We start from the raw sequence: 18039 nt of genomic DNA, 5'->3' as shown, positions 1-18039 counted from the left end.
ACTGGTGGGCACCGCAGAGCTGCTGGTGGTGTCTGAGGCGAGGCTGGCGAGCATAACCACCACCTGCCTGCAACTTTCCGCGATTTTTAGTGGAGGTGAGGCTCTGCGGGGGGAAATTCAGACTCTTTGGGGCTTGCTACTAGCGACCAGCTCCGTCTCCTGGGTGCTTCAGTGCCACAACACGCTTTGTTTACCGCAACCCCACGGCTTCAGGGAGCGGCCGTCACCCTGGCCACTGTCGCGAGGGGTTACGAGGGACGACAAAAAAAAGGCCCGGGCTCTGCCTCTTTCCTCCCCTCAGCCGCAGGCGTCCCCCGCGGGCTCCTGAGGCGGCGCGGCCGTTGCCCCGCGGCCATTAGAGGGCGCTGGTAGACGCGGGCAGGGCAGGGCGGCCAAAATGGCGGCGCGGGGCAGCGGGCGCGGCCGGGTCCCGTAGCGCCGCCGGTTCCCCGCCCGCCGCGGGCCGTGAGCGGAGCGGGCGCGGCTGGCGGTGCGTGGGGGGGGGCCGGGGCGGCGGCTGGGGGGGCCGCGGGGCCGCTCGGGGCTCGGAAACGAAAAGAAAAGAGAGGAGAAGAAGGGGAGGGGGTGAGGCGAGCTCCACGGGGAAGAGGGGGGGAGGAGGGCGGCGGGGATGGCGGCGAAGGGGTTGCGGAGCCGCCGCCGCCGCCGCGTCCCGGGGCCGCCTCCCGCCCGCCGTGAGTCAGCGGCGCCCGCCCCCCGCCGCGCCTCGGTCATGCTCAGGCATGTCGGGCGGCGGCGGGCGGCGGAGCTAAGCCCCGGCTTGCCTGCGCTCGGCGGCGCTATTTAAAGCCCGGCACGGCTCGGAACCGCACGGCTCGGCCCGCTACGGCTCAGCCGAGGGCGGTGAGGTGAGAGGGGCAGCGGAGCGGAGCGGGGCGCGCAGCCCGGCCGCCATTTGGTGGCGGTGTGGTGGTGGAGGGGGTGTGAGGGGGAGCGGGGCTGCAGCGCCGCGATTAAACGTGTCGGGGCTGTGCCTCCCCTCGCTGCAGGCAGATGTGCAACACCAAGATGTCCGCCCTCACGGATGGCGCCGCTGTCACCGCCTCGGAGCAGGAGGCCCTGGTCAGTACCCGGGGGGGACGCGTGAGGGGCTGGGGCTTTCTGTCAGGAAACGCGGTGGAGGTGGGCGCCCCTCCGCCTCGGAGCCGTGAAAGCAGAGCTGAAGGTGGTGCTTCAGGTCCAGGCGCTGTTCCCTGCACACCCGTGGCGTTCAGGCTGCTCGCTTTTCTACCTCGCATAGCCTGGGACGTGCAGTGTGAGGGCAGTGCTCTCCGTACAGTTGTTGGTTGTTTTCTTTTGAATTGGGCATTTTCGCTTTCTGTTGTACCGGGCTTCATCAGGAAGCTTTAGCAGGAGCCTTAGTTTGCGTTCGTGGCCTCGCATGTTCGGGCGTTGTCACAGCACGGTGACAGGCAGCCCTGGCCGTGTGCTTTCGTGAGGGTGGAAGCAGCTCACGGGTTTGTTAAACATCGCTGTCTGGATGGTGACAGCCTAAGTCACTTCGTTTTTGTACAAGGTTAAAGCCTAAAAACATACACTGATAGCAGAACTTAAAAAAAAAAACAACATCCAAATAACAAAACAGGGTGTTCACAGGGGTTTTTGTTTATCTGTGTATATATATATTTTTTTTTCTTCTTCTTTTTTTAAAGTCACAGTAGGATGCTACCCAGTGTGCTGTCAGACCTGCACAGGAGCACAGCCCTGCAGGTGCTGGGGAGGGAGGGAGGGCTTTGCTAACGTCATCTCGGCTCGCAGATCGAGTTGTGGATTCAGAGGTCTGAAACTGCCCGGCATTCCTATCCTGAGCTGTATTTCCTAGTCTGATAAGTTAGTGTTTGCTTCCTTTATGAAACTGCAGTATATCCTTCATGCTGTAAATGGCTGTAGCATTTAGGGAGGGAGTGAATAGCAATGAAATGTTGCCTATATTTGTTTTTAAGTATGATTCTTTCAACTTATCTCTTACTAATGCACTTAAACGTACTGCTAGCTGTAACACATATTTGAAATGGAGTGTAGGAAAGTTTCTCCTACTTCCTTAAGCATCTGTTCCTTGCCTTGTATCTTTCTCATGTTTTCCTGTAAGAAAGAAATTATAAAAACATCTTATTATAGCTAAGTATTAGTCAGTTCTTAGAATGGTTGTGCTATTGTTCTAGGGGTGGAAGTAATGCTGTACCCGCAACCATCAGACAGTGGTTACACAAGCATTTTATTTGCAGTTGTGACATCCCCTGCAGCTTGTTCTCATCTCCTGCATTGTACTGGCACAGCTGTTCGTGGAACAATGCAAAAAAAAAAAAAAAAGGGCAGAGGAGGGATAGGAACATTTCCTCCCTCTGCCTCAGACCGCTGGGTGTTCATAGACTGGCTGCAGAAATAGCTGCTGGCACAGCATGTGGGCAGGAGGGCAGAGGGCAGTGTAGAAGTAGGATCGATTGAAATACAATGGGAAGGACAGGGTCTGCTTATCCCAGCTAAGAAAAGACTAAAGGGTAGAGCCAGCTGGCCAGTGTGAAGCCATAGGTAGCCCCATAAACTGTCACAGGAGCCAGAGTTCTGCTTTGTCTCTTGCACTCTGGACCTGACAGCGATAAAGGTCTTAAGCTTAACTTTGCAAAGCCAAAAAGTTGGGAGTGGATGGATTATCACTTAGTTGTGTCTTTTCTTACATGAGGTTAACACGGACAGAGGAAGCTAATCTGTATAAATAATGCTTTGTTTGGTGAACAGTTGCTGCAAACTGTTTTTCTTTTTTCATCTCCACACAGGTGAAACCAAAGCCACTGTTGTTGAAGCTGTTGAAGCTAGCTGGTGCGGAAAAAGACACTTTTACTATGAAGGAGGTAAGAACTTTTTATTCAGTGAAGGTAGATGACAGTAAATACAGGGAGATTCTTCTGTTCTGGATGAATGGGAAGCAGTGAGGTTCACAAAAGGTGATGAGACAGGATATTTTTTGCAAGTTTCTTACTAAACAAAGACTTTTGTCTGTCCTTAGAATAACGTAGTACTGGGGGAATAATAAAAAACTCAAAGGGAGTTTTAATCAATTAGTGTGAGAGGAATAAATCTCAATTAACTTAATGTTTCCTCTTGTATTTGAACTTGAAACAGCAAAACCTGTGTGTGTGCTAATGTCTGTGTATGTGATTTCTTTTGCAGGTAATATTCTATCTTGGACAATATATTATGTCTAAACAATTATATGATGAAAAAGAGCAACACATTGTGCACTGTGCAAATGATCTCCTTGGGGATTTATTTGGAGTAACAAGCTTTTCAGTAAAAGAACACAGGTAAAATTGAATTCTTTTCTGAGGGTCTGATTGTGAAATAAATAATGGAGAACATAATTCCTATGGCCTTTTACTGTTTCTTTATATCTTGAAAGATGGTAAGCTCTTTCTTATGATTACTTCTCACCTGATCTAGTCTTCTTCTGTGAACTAATGTCTGTGTCTATAACCAAGAAATCTCAAAAAGTTCCACAAACTTGAAGGGGTTTCAGTAGCCTCAAACCATCCCAAGGTGAAATGGGAAAATTCTCAGCTGTTGAGTAACAGCTACAAAGGGATTGCAATAACAGTTGAGACAAGACTTTTGACTTGCAGGCAATGCAGGTATACAAGTTAAGAGTGGAAAACTGTAGTATGTAGTCACAATATGTTCTTCTACTCAGAAATCATAAATTACTTCCACACAAAGCTTCGGTATTTTAACATTTCTTTTGAATAAATTGTTCTGCTGCAGAGTCTGTATGTAGAGTTTTCTGAATCCTAACATAAATCACAGTTATACTGTAGGTTTGGTTGCTTTGCAAGACAAATTGTCAGAAGTTCTAGAAAGAGTAATTTTGAATCATTGTTAGAGGTAGAAATAGATGCTGATTTGTTAAGAGCTCGTTGTGAAAAGGATTATGACTCCCAGAATTTTCTGACTGAGTGAATTGAAAAAAATAATACTCTTTCAACTCTATTCAGATGGATAAAATCTCTTCCCTTTCTTCAGAAAGGAAGTAGGGATCTGCTTGCTTTGAGGAGCAAAACAACAATGCTGAAAAAAACCTTCAAGTCAGAATAACTGTTTTTCCACATTTGTCATAGAAACTGTCTCGCTTTTGTGCAGTCTCCAGTTACCACACTAAAAGTTAATGCTAACACCAACAGCTCTCCAGCTAAACGTGCAACATAGGTATGAATTCTGCAACCTAACTTGCAACATCTCTTTTCTTTATCCCCATCAAAGGAGGGTGTACTCGATGATTTGCAGAAACTTGGTAGCAATCAATCAACAAGGTAAGCCAGTTTGGGAGATAGGAGTGGGGAAAATACAACTGATGTTAATGCATCTTGCATGTAGCGACCAGAACACATCTGTCTCTCAATAAGTAGCTGTTTGACTTCACACAGTGTCTGGAGTGATCGCAAATAGTGGTGAATTAAAGCACAATGCTGTGTTTCTTCTGGAAACAAAATTGATTCTGAACAGCATTTGGGTAATTTTGTGGGACTTGTACGGAACAAACATAATCAAAACTGAACATAAACAAGACTCAATTGAAAAATTGCTTGTGTTTCTTACAGATAAAGCTGCTTTTGTTGTTGAAGGCTTTAATACCAAAAATGACCTGCTTGAACTTGTGCCAACAAGGAAATAAGTTCAAATGCTTTCTCTTTCTGTTTGTTTTTTGAAAAACTGAATCTGACGTGTTTAAAACTGCTCACATTCAGATACACTGGCAACACTGAGTCCTCTTTAAGAGGTCTACATACTTTTAAAGAAATGTTAACTTTGCTCTAGTATAAAATACTCAATATAGCTGTAATTTTTGACTGACGTAAGGAGTAAACCAGAAGTTAAATAATGGTTGCTGTTTTGTAAGTTAGTTTCTGAATCCATACTGAGATACCCTTTGGTCTTGATTCTTTCTGAAGGTATGTGTCTTTGGGAGGGCTGTCTTCATTACCCCTTATTGTTATGCTAGCAATCTTAAACTTACCTATTATTTTTTTTTTTCTTGGAAGGTAATTGATTAATTCAGCATCCATCTGGTTGTCAGGAGATATAATTAACAACGCTCAATTTTGCTTCTATGGAATGTCTCTTGAATGTAATGTTCCCATGAGATGATAATTAGTAAAAGATACTCTATAGAAGTATAAAAATATTTTCCATGTATATTATTTCATATCTGCACAATCGCAGCTAATGCACAACTTTCATTTGGAGGCATTTATAATAGAATTCAGACATACTTGGCTATTGAGATTCCTTCCTTTTCCCTGTTTTCCCACTTTCATAATATTACAGCAGAAGTGCTGCACATAGTTGTAAAGCAAGGGAGCAGTGTTGTGTTTTCAGTTGTCAAAGAACGTCTGGTTTGTAAGTTCTGTTCAGAACTTTGTAAATGCTGTGTGCAGTTGACTTCTGTTACTTCTGCTGTAATATTTTTGAGCTTGAAGTTGACTTTTTCCGCTTTTCTAAAGCGTGGTTTTGTTTTGTTTTCAGACTGCACACTTGCTGACACACCTGAGGTTGACGCCAGATTTCAGCTTGAGAAAGAAAATGTTTTAAAGGTAATCTTTAATTTTTTTACGTTCTGAGATGTAAATTCAGTTTCATTTCTATAGTGTCCATGGCTTGGATGCAGTTAGAGTAATTTTAGCCTTGTACCAAATTCATATTTGGGCTTTTTCATTACTTCCATTAATCAGGAATCCATGCAAGAGTTAGAAGAGAAGCAGACTTCATCAAACGTGACTTCCCGACCAACGTCATCATCTAGGAGGAGAACTCACAGCGAATCCGGTACGTGCAGATCTACGATGCGGAGCTTTCCATGTCACGGACACTTAGGAAAAAATACATTCTGTTACCTCACTGACTTGGAAAGATGCTAACAAACACTATCTGTGTTCCTCTGAATATCTAAACCAAAATGTTCAATCTGGAAGAAGTACGGGATTGCTTGCACTGCTCCAGTGTGGTTTTACGGTTCGGATTTCTGGAACTGTTAGCAAGATGATAGAATAATTTGTTCCAGGGATCTGTTCAACATCTTCACATTAGCAGGACATAATCTGTTGTGCTGTCTTCATGATGAGAACACTTCTTGTACTGATGTAGTCAAAGGCATTTCCAGTCCCTCTGTAGATAGCCGCAACATTTTACATTTTGTTTGCACTCTGAAAGCAGTTTTCACTGGATTTCAGTTGGTGATACAGATGTGAAAGGTCCAATACTAACACTGGATGATTTTGGATGTTTTTCAAGCACTTTGTAAAAAAAAAGTCTGGCCACTTAAGCATTTTGTTTGTCCCCAGTTCCTCCTTATTGTGGTTATTAAGAAATCACTGGCAAATACGTTTTCAAAGTATGAACTGTTTCTTCTGAGAATTGGCAAATAAGTTGGTCAGCATAAACCTGTGTAACATTCAGTTGCTCAATGGATGCGTTCTCTGTGCAGTTCAACTTTCACACTATTTCAGATTCCTTATGGTAGTTTGTTTCTTTGCTCACTTTTATTACCTCGTGACTTGACACCTGTACTTACCTGGGCAGCGATAACCTTCTGTCATTGCATAGATACTTTTTTTTTTTTCTTTATTTTTTTTCAGTTGCTTGGGAACATTTTAACGTTCCTCAGCATTTATGTAGTTTGTTTTTTTTTTTTTTTTTCTATGTTCATCATAGGCCACTGTTTTTATTAGCCAGTCGGAAAACTGTGCTGTTTTGCTGAGCAGTTTGCACTAAATTAAAAGAACATTTAATGTTGTAACAAAAACTGGTGAAGGGATGGAAAGCTGCAGTTAAGCATCATAACCTGTAATATTTAGGCATGACCCAGAGCACGTAAGGTCCTGTGTTGTGCTTACTTATTGTAGGTTTGATTATTAACTCGTGTCTTTGCATCCATTTATTAGTCTGTTACAACCTTAAAAGTTCTTTTAATATAGTGTTTTTATATACACTTTTTTTCTAATTTATAGGAAATCTTCCTTTTAAGCCACTATTCTTGTTAAATTATGATGGTAGCGGCTCCTGTTGGAGCCGCTTATATAGTGTATAGAAACCTTGTGGTGGTACAGTATCAGTACAGCATGGAGCCATGGCAACTAAATGAGGACAACGATGGACAGGAGCAACCCTTGGGCCTTGGGGGCACCAAATGTGGTGGGGCTCTCAGGGCGGAAAAAGAAAAGAGAGGGGCTGAGCCAAGAAGCACCAAGGGAAAGTAAGAGAAGTCTCAAAGTATGTACAAGTGTTTTGTTCTCTTTTCTTTTACGATGAAAAAGATTTCAAGGCTTGGAGACTGGTGGATTGTCCGTGTGTTTTGCAAGGCCAGGGCAAAGCTGGGCAATGAAGGGTGTACGCAGAGGGCGCCTGTAGGGGGCAGCAGGCCCTTACTGAGGTCTGTTGAACCACGTTGTCAGTCCTCTTGGGGAACTTTCACTCCACTGCACATACATACCGACTTTGCAATGCCTTTTTAAGAAAATTGTTTGATATCAAACACACCAAAAGGCAGTGGAGGTGAATTTTGACTTACCTACCCCTAAAATGCTGTCCCCCTACTGCTTATGCTGCCCTAGATTGTTGTATCAAAGCATGATACATTTAAAAAGCATTGCTTTTTGGCCTTCAAACTAGGCATACATAACAAGCACAGCTTAAAGCAATGTTTTCATGGTTCAATTTTTACACTGTGTGTTAGCCTTGAAGATTTTCTTGCTCATGTGTTGTCAAAATCGTTCACATAATGTTGTAATTTTTGAAACAAAACGAGTAAATACAATCGCATATAGTGCAGCTATTAATTGATGGATTTGCTGGGGTATCTGAAACTTGAACCTGAACGTGCCTTGCCTAGCTCGAGGTCCTTCTTACACATTTGACCTGGGATCTCTGTCCAAATTCTGGGATGGGCTAGCAAGCCCCCTGAAAGTGTCTTTCTGTCATACGACTGTAGGGGGAGCTCCTACAATTAAAATCTTAACTGTATTCCTCAAAGTTAGGAGGGATTTAATGTGTGTCATGTGTGAATTGGGGTAAAAATGCTTCAGAATTTGCAATTACTTTATTTCCTGCATGCGGAGACTGCCATTTACAAGCTGTACAGGTGGGAGAAGTGGGGAAAGGCAGCCTCTGAATTGTTTTCAGGAATGTTTCTCAGTGTGACTGTCTTTTCCTTTCATTTGTTTTTGGTGCCTTTTTCTATACAATAATACTGGATAGCTTTATTCTTCTTCAATTGCTACGTAAATATATTGTATTTTAAGCTGCTGTTAAGAACATTCAAAACTGCACATTGTATAGATATTTTTGGAGTAATAAAAATTCTTGAATGTGCCCAGAAGAAAATCCTTCAGATGATCCGCATGCTGACAGAAGAAAACGACACAAGTCAGACAGCATTTCGTTGACATTTGATGAAAGTCTCTCATGGTGTGTAGTCAGTGGGCTGTGCCGTGAAAGAAGCAATAGCAGTGATTCAACAGATTCTCTTTCCATTCCTGTAAGTCAAAACGTATTTTTTTTTTTTTTTGCATTTACCAATTTTTTAAGATTTAAGATTTTTAAGTTTACCAAGCTGTCATCAGTTTGTCTCATAAGTGCTGTTCCATCTAACAGTGGCTATTCTTATTTCTACCATAGCTAATTAAACTGGATAGTTTTTTTTTTTTTTTTTTTTTTAATATAATTCTAGGAGATATCTGTCTCTTTAACACTATCTTAAGGAGATACTTTTTTTTAAGGAGATGCTGTCTTAACAGTAATGGTTATGGGTATGGACTAGCGAGGTTGACCCTCTGTTTCCTTTCTTTCTCATTCAGGATCTCGATGCCAGTTCACTAAGCGAAAACTCCGATTGGTTTGACCATAGTTCTGTTTCAGACCAGTTCAGTGTAGAGTTTGAAGTTGAATCTATTTATTCAGAAGATTATAGCCATAATGAAGAAGGACAGGAGCTCACAGATGAAGATGATGAGGTACTTTTTCTTTGACCAGGGGGTGACAGGGCTAAGGAAAATTAAAGAAAATTATGTTGAAATTCCAACAGGAAGCAGCTGTAATTCTTCAGGAGTGCTCCATAACAAATTGCATTCAGTCATTGATTAAAACAAGTTACATTCTTTGCAGTTGGGTCATCGCTATATACCCATCAGTCCAGACAGCAGAACAGTGCCAAGGCATTCCACAGGCTCTCACACAGGCTGGTGGTAAAAGTCTGTCTGGTAAACTTTGCTCACGAGCTATTGATGGCATTCTGTGTACCTGAGTCTATTCTTATGTACTTAGAGAAGTGTTACTTGGACATGTGTTGAGCTTTTGACAACAGTTTTCATTGATAATGAAACTTTCCTAGTAAATCCTTTGCAAAGTGATATTTCTAAGTCATTTGCTTCCATTAATACAGATGTTTTGTAGAAATACGCTGAAATATAATCTTAGAAATTTTCATAGGAGGCAAAAAGTTTTAAAATAGTTACTGCCATCTTTTTTGAGAGATCGAGCCGTGTGGAATGTCAGGAGGGAAGCAGATATTTTGTTTCTGTTAGTTTTCTGATACTTAAGAGCTAAATTAGCTCCTGAAAAGATCAGGTAAGTACCAAAGGTAGAATCAGACAGGGATATACATGATTGTAATTCATGACAGGGGAGGAGTGGGACTGTCTGTACTGATTTACAGTGGGTTGGAGTGCTTCAGAGAGGTAAGTTGGAGGAAGAAAGGATTGAGGGTGTGCCTCTGCCCCCAGCAGCAGAGGAGCCCAGAACTGGACACTTTATTCAGGTGTGGCCCCACCCGTGGTGAGCAGAAGGGAAGGAACCCCTCTACTCTAGCAGGCAGTTCCTTCTGTCTGTATAGTCTTTTTGGCAACCCACACGTTCCAAGTGTGAACACATTCCCCACGCCATCCCCTGCCAGCTAACCATCAGATTTCATGGAGTTGCTTGCTAGCTTCTAGCTTTTTAACATAAACAGAGCAGTACTTTTAATTTAATTTAATTAAAAATGATCTATCAGATAACAGATTTTTAATTGAATTCAAAACCAGTTACATCAATACTTTTTTTCTTTTTAAATTTAAATCAGGTGTATCAGCTGACCATTTATCAGGATGAAGATAGTGATGCCGATTCATTCAATGAAGATCCAGAGATTTCTCTAGCTGTGAGTAAAGCCTTGACTGGCAAAACATCATAAGTTGGGCGAACTGACAGTAGGTCGAGGAATATAGAAGAATTCAATCGTTACCTGTGACTTTCAAAAAATACAGTTGCCTTTTATTTCTCACATGCATGAGGATTCCAAGCCAGTAGCTTAATTACTGAACATGTGACCCCTAATGAACACGGGTATTTTAAAAAATGTTTTTAGTGAGTTTCCTGAGCCATTAAAAATGATACTAACTTACAGTTTCACCCACTTAGTGGGAGGAAGCTATTTGAAGCTTAAATCAAATTTTAAAGCCTTAAAAAAGCCTTAAGGCTTTGCCTTCTTACATAAAATGGGGGGAAAAAAACAACAAACAAAACAAGAGAACAAAAAAAAAAAAAAAGAAAACCTAGTAAGTTCACATATATTTAAAAAAAAAAAAAGTCTATTTTCTTCTTATCTTCTTATATAGACTTCTCATAGTTCATAATATCTGGTTTTACTGTCCAGTCTGAATAAACAAATCTGTAGCATAGAGAAGAAATTCAGGGTATTGGAGCAATAGATAAAGACATGGAAAAAAAAGACATGCTAAAAAAATGCTAAAAGCTGGTGGTTTTAATAAAATATTCATAGTTTAAAATCTTTAAATTAGTTAAAGACTTATACATTTTTTAGTTTATTTTTTTTAATAAAATATTTATAGTTGCTTTTCATTGTAGAAGCTTGAGTACAGCTGTTTTACAAAGCCACCTGAAATGTTTGTCCTTTGGTGGTATGTAGGACTTGAGGGACTTGACTCTAGGTGTGAAACACGGGGCTAGCCGTACATACGTAGTGCTGCTTATGGATGGAAAAATATGGAAAAAAAAAAATATGTTTAGGAATTAAAGTTAGTCTCAAACTTCGGATGTCTCTGCTATTTGGAATTTGAACCAAAAAGCGTTTCATGCGCTCTAAATACATAGTGTTTGGGTTTGTTCTGCCACCCCACCCCTGCCACATACGTTATTTCTAAGGAGGGTACTTCTCCTTAAAAATGAAGTGTGTTTTTAATGAGATGGTGTCTGTTTCTTGTATAGTGTACGGAGTAAGCTCTGACACAGTGATGCAACTTGTCCTAAACGGCTGGTGGTTTTCTGTGCTGTGTAAGTCCCATTCTGCTGTGTCAGAGTGCCCTCACCCGGCCGTTTTGCAGACCAGCAGTTCGGCTTTCTCCAGGTTAAAGTCTTGACTAATTTCTAGTTCAGAAGTTTATCATTGAAACTAATGGGAACAGTGTCCATTTTATCAGAAAGAAGTTCTCTGTGAAGACTTTATAGTCTAGTTTATTCAGTTTTGTCTAAAACTAATAAAACGTTATTATTCCTCTTCTATTTTCTTTTTACAAATCTACTGCAAGAAGGAATAAAATCAGAGAGTCTTAACAAAAATGAGGCTATTTTAATTCAGGACAGTAAAATGGTCAGACACCCAGTGGAAGTCTTAAACTATAAACACGTTGATAGTTCAAGATCACTGGTATTTTGGCAGTAATAAACTCTTTATAATCTCTGTGTACTTCAGTTGTAAGCATTCCAAGTAGCTTAAGCTGTTTCAACCTTTAATTTACTCAAGGATTATTGGAAGTGTCCTGAATGCAGCGAAATGAATCCTCCGCTTCCACGACATTGCCACAGATGCTGGGCCCTTCGAGAGGACTGGCTTCCTGATGAAAAGAATGAGAAACTGGCAACGAGCAAATTAGAAAGTTCTTTCCACCTAGAATCTGAAGAAGGTTTTGACGTACCTGACTGTAAGAAAGTGAAAATGACTGAAGACAAAGAACCACCCGTGGAGGAGAATGAAGAGAAAGCAGTACAAATATCCGAGTCCCAGGAAAGTGAAGATTATTCTCAGCCATCTACGTCTAGCAGCATGTTTTGCAGCAGTCAGGAGGACTACAAGGAACCCGAGAAGAGAGAAATGCCAGGCAAAGAGGAAGGCGTGGAGTCCAGTCTGCCTGTTAGCAGCATAGAGCCCTGCGTCATATGCCAGAGTAGACCGAAAAATGGGTGCATAGTACATGGCAAAACGGGACACCTCATGTCGTGCTTCACGTGCGCAAGGAAGCTGAAGAAGAGGAACAAGCCGTGCCCCGTGTGCAGACAGCCTATCCAGATGATCGTACTGACTTATTTTGGTTAAACCACGTTGAGTGAAAAGCGGCAGAAGGAACATTATAAACTGGTACCATAATTAAGAGAGTAAGAAACTATTTTTATATACTTATTGGCAGATTGATATTTTGGGTGTCTTTGCCTTTGGTAAGAAAAGTCGTTATTGAAATAAATGCACTGGAATTGTTAAGTTTAGCCTAATGCTCATTAGTCCACTCGGATATTGTAAGTCCCTCTCAATAGAAGTAACCAATTCCTACCAGGTACTGTTTGCCTTCCCAAGTGTTTTACCGCACACAGAAGTTAGCAAGATTTGTATTACTGGATTGATCACACATGAAAAGTCCAAGCTCAGTGATTAACAGAGGAAAGACATTTTGAAGAATTCATTTCAAGTCGGTTCCTCCTGTTACAAAGAAAGGAGATTCTCTACATTCCACTACCTGTTGCCTGGCGAAGACACCAGGCAGAATAAGAGCCCTCAGAATAAGTCAATAAAATAACAAGATAGAGCCTTGGCTCCCACGTTCCCAAAAATTGAGATTCTCCAAAAGGGAGATTTTTTTGTATACATATCGGGAAATGGGGGCAGTTGTGATAGAAAATAACACCTAAAAATTTGCGAACAGGGAAGGGTACTGTGTCTTTTGTTTAGGATATGTCCTGAGAAGAAGTCATTGACCAGTTAGGCTTACAGTTACCTCTTAAATACTCGGAGAAACAGACCTCTAAAATGCTCTGTGGTTTGGCAGTCTGTACTATCCTGGTATCTTTAGCAGAGCGTGAGAGGTGCGAACAGGCAAGGTAAATGAAGGAGAGCTTACATTAAAAGGCAGGCAAATAGGTGATACTGGGCAATGTTTGAATTTTCTCTGCACTTGTTTCTGACTTCAGTAGCGTGGCACACAGCTTGATCGCTCTGTTTGCCTGAATAAAAATAGTGGGGAAAAAAAATATAAAAAACCCACCTCCATCTGCAGAAACAAATGAGCTGTGTAGTTCTGTTTCACACTGTTCGTTTGGTTTTGTTCGTTTGTTTTTAAGTTGAAGCAGTCTTTCTGACTTGGGCTGTTTCTATCTGTACCATAAGCATTTTGAAAATCTCTTGCAAGGTGTTTGGTTGAATCAATGTTTGTCTGAGTTGGATCTGTTCTTACTGCTTTTAGCTCGTCTCCTCCCTGTACTTTGCCAAAACCTGTGTGGAATTTACCAGTTCCTTATTAAGAAGTCCAGTAACATAGTTCTGTGGTGCATTCAGAGGGGGTAATGTGCATATTTTTGTATGGTCGGGTTCTAAAGATGTAGCTAGCTTACTCATCTGAGCTGTTTTTCGGATGGAGACTTTCTGTAGCAGCGGGTTGTATTTATTTCTTCCGAGAGCTACATTACCAGAGAGCTTGCGTGTTCTCAGCAGCTTGTTGGTTGCTCACCTAGTTGAGCTAATATTTGAAAGCTGCTACTAAAAGATACTGGTATCTCTGAAGCTTTTTTTTTTTTTTTTTTGTAGTTCATTATAACTAAACAAAAACCCTAAGACGTCCTGTGTTTCTTCAAAGGAAGAGTTGTCCACACGCAAATGTCTTGTTCTTGCAAGTTGTGAAGTGGAAGCTGCTGAAGCTGTTACAGGCTTCAGTCAGCAGGAGCCTTTCAGCTGGGTTTTGGCAGTCTTTCAGCCTGAAGTGGAAGAGTCGTTTCAGCAGATAGTGAACATTTTTGGGTAGCAGTGCTCTTAATACATAATTACCTGCCTTAATTGACATTGCTTTCTATTTATTTTCTGTATTTTTATTTGATAAACTGAAGTGCAGTACTGCTTGCAGAGGCTGTGCCATTGCACCTGCAGGTCAGAACTGAGCGGTGGTCAGATGGGTCCGGAGCGTGCAGTTCACAGAGTTACAAACCTGTACATTCAGGGGGAGCACGGATAAACTGGGGAGAGTGCTTAAAATCTTCCTCCTTTCCATTGTCTGGTATGTCTGAGTCTTTGTTTGTTTGTTTGATCCTTCCCTGCAGTCACTGTAAGGGCTGTGTCACTGCAGTTGTGGGGAGCGCCCAGTTCCTGCTGGGACCAATGGTGCCGTCCTCGTCTTCCCACCCCTTTAAGTGCTCTCTTTAAGTTTTAAAAAATAAATAAGATGCTTCAGCTCTCAAAGACGCTTGTATGGTCCCAGCAGTGATCTTGCTGTTTGCAAGCACTCAGCTTTGGAATTTGCCTTCAGAACCAATCCCACTGAAGCTTTCTGCTTTGGCATAAAGTAAAATGAAAGCATTCAACACAACAATTTTCTCCTTGTATGCTAAAAAAATTTACATCCTCAGCGCGTCTTCTGTAGGGCAAGGCAGCCCTGGAAATGGCCTCCGTGTAATGCCAAGGAAACAGGTGCGTTTGGTGCCTGCTTCCTTGGCCAATTGACTGTGTCAGAGCCATGTGTTTTAAAATTGTTTTCTGGCCTAATATTACTTTTAACACCCAGTAAGTTTGTTTGTTCTTGAGCTTTGTTTTTTGTGTACAAGAAATTTGTGACTTTTGCCTTGTGCTGCGGACCAAGACCCGGGCTGAGAACAGGGGTTTTATCCAAAATGCTGAAATCCTGGGGCTCGTCTCTGTGCAGCCGCCCTGAATGCGGGCTGTGACACCAAGAAGGGGATGATGGTGAGCAGCCTCTGCTTGCTGCCCTGTTCTTTTTGGCCCGTCCTTGGGTAGCGGTGCAAAGGTTGACCTTTATTCTTACGCGGTGAGGTGTATTTAATATTGTATGCGTTTTAATTTATTGCAGTTTGTAAATATTGTTGTGCTTGTAGTTAGTGTTTTGAGCTTTAATTTATTGAATTAGCCTTCTGGTACACGTGCAGATAAACCCACATGCGTGCTGAGTGAAGCACAGTTACGAGGAGACAGTTCAAGACATGGTAGCATTAAAAACGAAGGTCGGCCGAGCTGTGTTCAGGCTAAGAGCAACACAGGAAGACTCACGTCGTCGTCTTCTCTCCTTCCCTTAATACAACTTGTGTGTTGAAACTGTACGGCAGGTATTAGAGGTGGAAGCTGATGCTGCAGTAGCACGGTGGAAACCCATTGGTGGTGCTTTCTGTTGGAATGCTTTGCCCTCCCCAAATACTGCTCCCGTGTGGTGTCACCGCTGGGGGTCACCGTATGGACGATGCGACGCGACGAGAGGCGTCCCAGTCAACGTCTACACCGGGTGGAAACTTCTCTCTCCTTTGGTCAGGAGGCTGAAGGAATGGCCGGATGCTTGGAAAATTTGGAAGTACACAATGTCTGTGATTGTCATAGTCTATTTCTTTGTGCACTTCAGGTCGACGGTGTTTAGGTGCACATACTTCAAGGACTCGCATTTGTACAAGAAAATCACTTTTGGCTAAAATACGGCTTCATCACTTCACCCAAGAAGGCCAAGTGCAAAGTGGAGATCCCACGAGAGGTGCCACAACCGCTTTGTTTCAGCATCTGACACTTCCCCAAAATGCTAGGACTGTTGAGTGTTAAAACAATTGAGAAAGTTCACTTAAAATTTATTACATTACAAGCCTGTTGCCTTCATCTTTTAAAAAAGCCTTGTTGGGGTGAAGCCGGCCGCGGGGCTGCTGCTTGTGCTGCATACCCACTCTGCAAGGACTGTCGGCGGAGCGCACCCACCCCGCGTTGCGTCTGGAGGACGTCAGCGCCGTGCTGCATTGCACAAGAAGCTCTGGTGCCCCTTCAGCGAGGCGTCTGATTCAGGAACGGGTAAACACACTACAAAACTGAATGGAGGGGGTGTTCTATTTATTTCTAGCAGCCTAGTACAGTTGTATCACCGTGTTCCATTTTCTGTTATTTTGTTTAAATGTCACTGTGTGAAATTTCTGTATGGGTATGAAAACACAGGGAAGACTTTGGGCACATTTTTTTCCAGTGAAACAAGGGGAAAAAAACAGTTCCTCATTGCAGAAAGCATCAGCAAGAATAATTTTCAGAAAACCATGCTCTTACAGGAAAGAGAGCGGTGTATCTTTATTTTTTGGGTTACTTAGTTTAAAGTTTGAGCAAGCAAAAGATTTAAAAAAAAAAAAAAAAAAAAAAAAATCCAACCAACCCCCAAGTGTGGGCTTAAGGTATTTTTTTTTTTAACAATAGACTGAACCTGTTTAAAAGGGAAAATTGTTGCTTTCAACTAATGTGTACGTGCTTCTATTTACCACAGCCACACTGAACATTTGAATGCATCGCTGTCAGGCCTATTGTACATGTAGAAGTTGTGGGTTACATTCAGGCGTTCTCTCCCCTTTTAGTAGATGTTGCTTTAAGTTAAAAGCCTGACTTTCAAGGGGCAGGTTTTCCTTTTTTTTTTTTTTTTTTTTTTTTTTTTTTTTTTTTTGTTAAATTGAGTCAGTCAGCGTGAAGATTACATAACATCTAAAGTAACAGATGGCTTTTCCAAAAGCAGAGTCTTACTTTGTTGTCTGACTGTGCGGAGTTGGAATTGCTATTCAATAGAGAGTTTAATAGTGAAGTTCATTAACTATGCAATTTTGCCACCACGTGTAGGTTGCTGAACACACTTCTGGTGACTTGTGTGTCCCTTGTGGCTAACCACGGCACGTCCTGCTGCGTCCAGTAACCATTCACGTGCAGCTGCCCACTCACGTTGCACAGTGCCGTTACCTTTATGAGAAGAATTTTCATGTGTACTGCATTTGTGTTTTGATTTTCAGTTTTTCTGAGAAAATTAACTATGATGTCTAAGAGCTTTAAATAAAGATGTGTTTATATGCTCCTTAGTGTTTTTTTTTTTTCTTGTTGATTTTTTTTCTTTTAAGTTCTCCTACTTGATTTTCAGACAGCGTCTTAATTCATAAAACAGTGCAGCTTCTTTCTCCCCTCATGAGGCTGGTAGCATGGAGTCACCTCTCACGTTCCTGCTTTTGGAATATTTTGAACATCAGGGCTCTGTCTCTTCCTGCTATAGGTGATGGTATCGGAACCAAGCCTCTCTGGAGGGAGTGGTGGGTAATTGGTTACTGCTCTGACTGGTAAACAGTCCACAGCGTTTAAAAGGGGGGAAAAAAGGTAGAAAATTGAAATGGATGAGATCTAACAAACAAAGACAATGACAAAACGCTATCTGACGTGCATTCTGTATGTAATGAGATGCCATTCTGAAGCTGCACTGATGTTTCAGTACCAGAAGTGTATTTACACTTAGCCTGAGCCCAATGGCAGAGCTGGTGTGTCTTGATGTGAAACACAGGAGCACCTCTGCAGTACCAGTGGTACAGTCAAAAAACTGTACTTGTGTCAAAACATCAACTGTTCCTGCATTCTTGATTTATGGTGTGCAGGAAAAGGTAGATGTTTCCAAAGACCATCTCCTCTGGCTGCTTAAAAAACTGCTTAAGAAAACTAGCAGCAGCTTAAGTTTCAAAATAAACACAGGAGCTGGTACTGACTTCCCTTGGTAAAGTCTAGTTTGCTGGACAGCCTGAAGATGCCTTGAAAATGGTTTGCAACTAACCAGGTAAAAGGAATCAGCTAAAGCTGCACCTGATAGAGTACTGTTAGCAAGGTTTGCTCCTGCTTCCAGCTTCTGCTGTATGCAGGCCAGGCACAATCCAAAGAGGGAGGTAAGAGGGCTGTGAAACATGCTTAAAAAACAACAAATAGCTGAAGTTATTTAAATTGAAAAATGGTGA

General features: G+C 42.1%; 1 protein-coding gene across 7 annotated transcripts; it reads left to right on the top strand.

Annotated features, from left to right (window-relative positions):
- Window positions 1-385: 385 nt before the first annotated feature.
- On the top strand, window positions 386-17121 carry MDM2 (MDM2 proto-oncogene). 7 transcript variants are annotated; one of them, XR_014318914.1, is made up of 12 exons: window positions 386-490; window positions 1011-1083; window positions 2796-2870; window positions 3190-3323; window positions 4273-4322; window positions 5536-5603; window positions 5742-5835; window positions 8382-8542; window positions 8862-9017; window positions 10124-10201; window positions 11804-12432; window positions 13853-17121. XR_014318914.1 is itself a non-coding variant. In XM_082777122.1 (11 exons), exons 2-11 carry the CDS (start codon window positions 1015-1017, stop codon window positions 12371-12373), a joined length of 1452 nt encoding a protein of 483 aa, XP_082633248.1. In that variant the 5' UTR covers window positions 386-490; window positions 1011-1014; the 3' UTR covers window positions 12374-12540. The 7 variants fall into 7 exon arrangements, 6 of the variants coding, with proteins under 6 accessions (XP_082633248.1, XP_082633245.1, XP_082633246.1 ...); XM_082777122.1 differs by lacking the exon at window positions 13853-17121 and having other exon boundaries at window positions 8385-8542; window positions 11804-12540; XM_082777119.1 differs by lacking the exon at window positions 13853-17121 and having other exon boundaries at window positions 11804-12540.
- The last annotated feature ends 918 nt before the right edge of the window (window positions 17122-18039 follow it).

This window comes from Aythya marila (assembly GCF_965140915.1).
Source record: "Aythya marila genome assembly, chromosome: 1".
Lineage (NCBI taxonomy): Eukaryota > Metazoa > Chordata > Aves > Anseriformes > Anatidae > Aythya > Aythya marila.
This window is presented reverse-complemented; position numbering and strand designations above follow the sequence as displayed.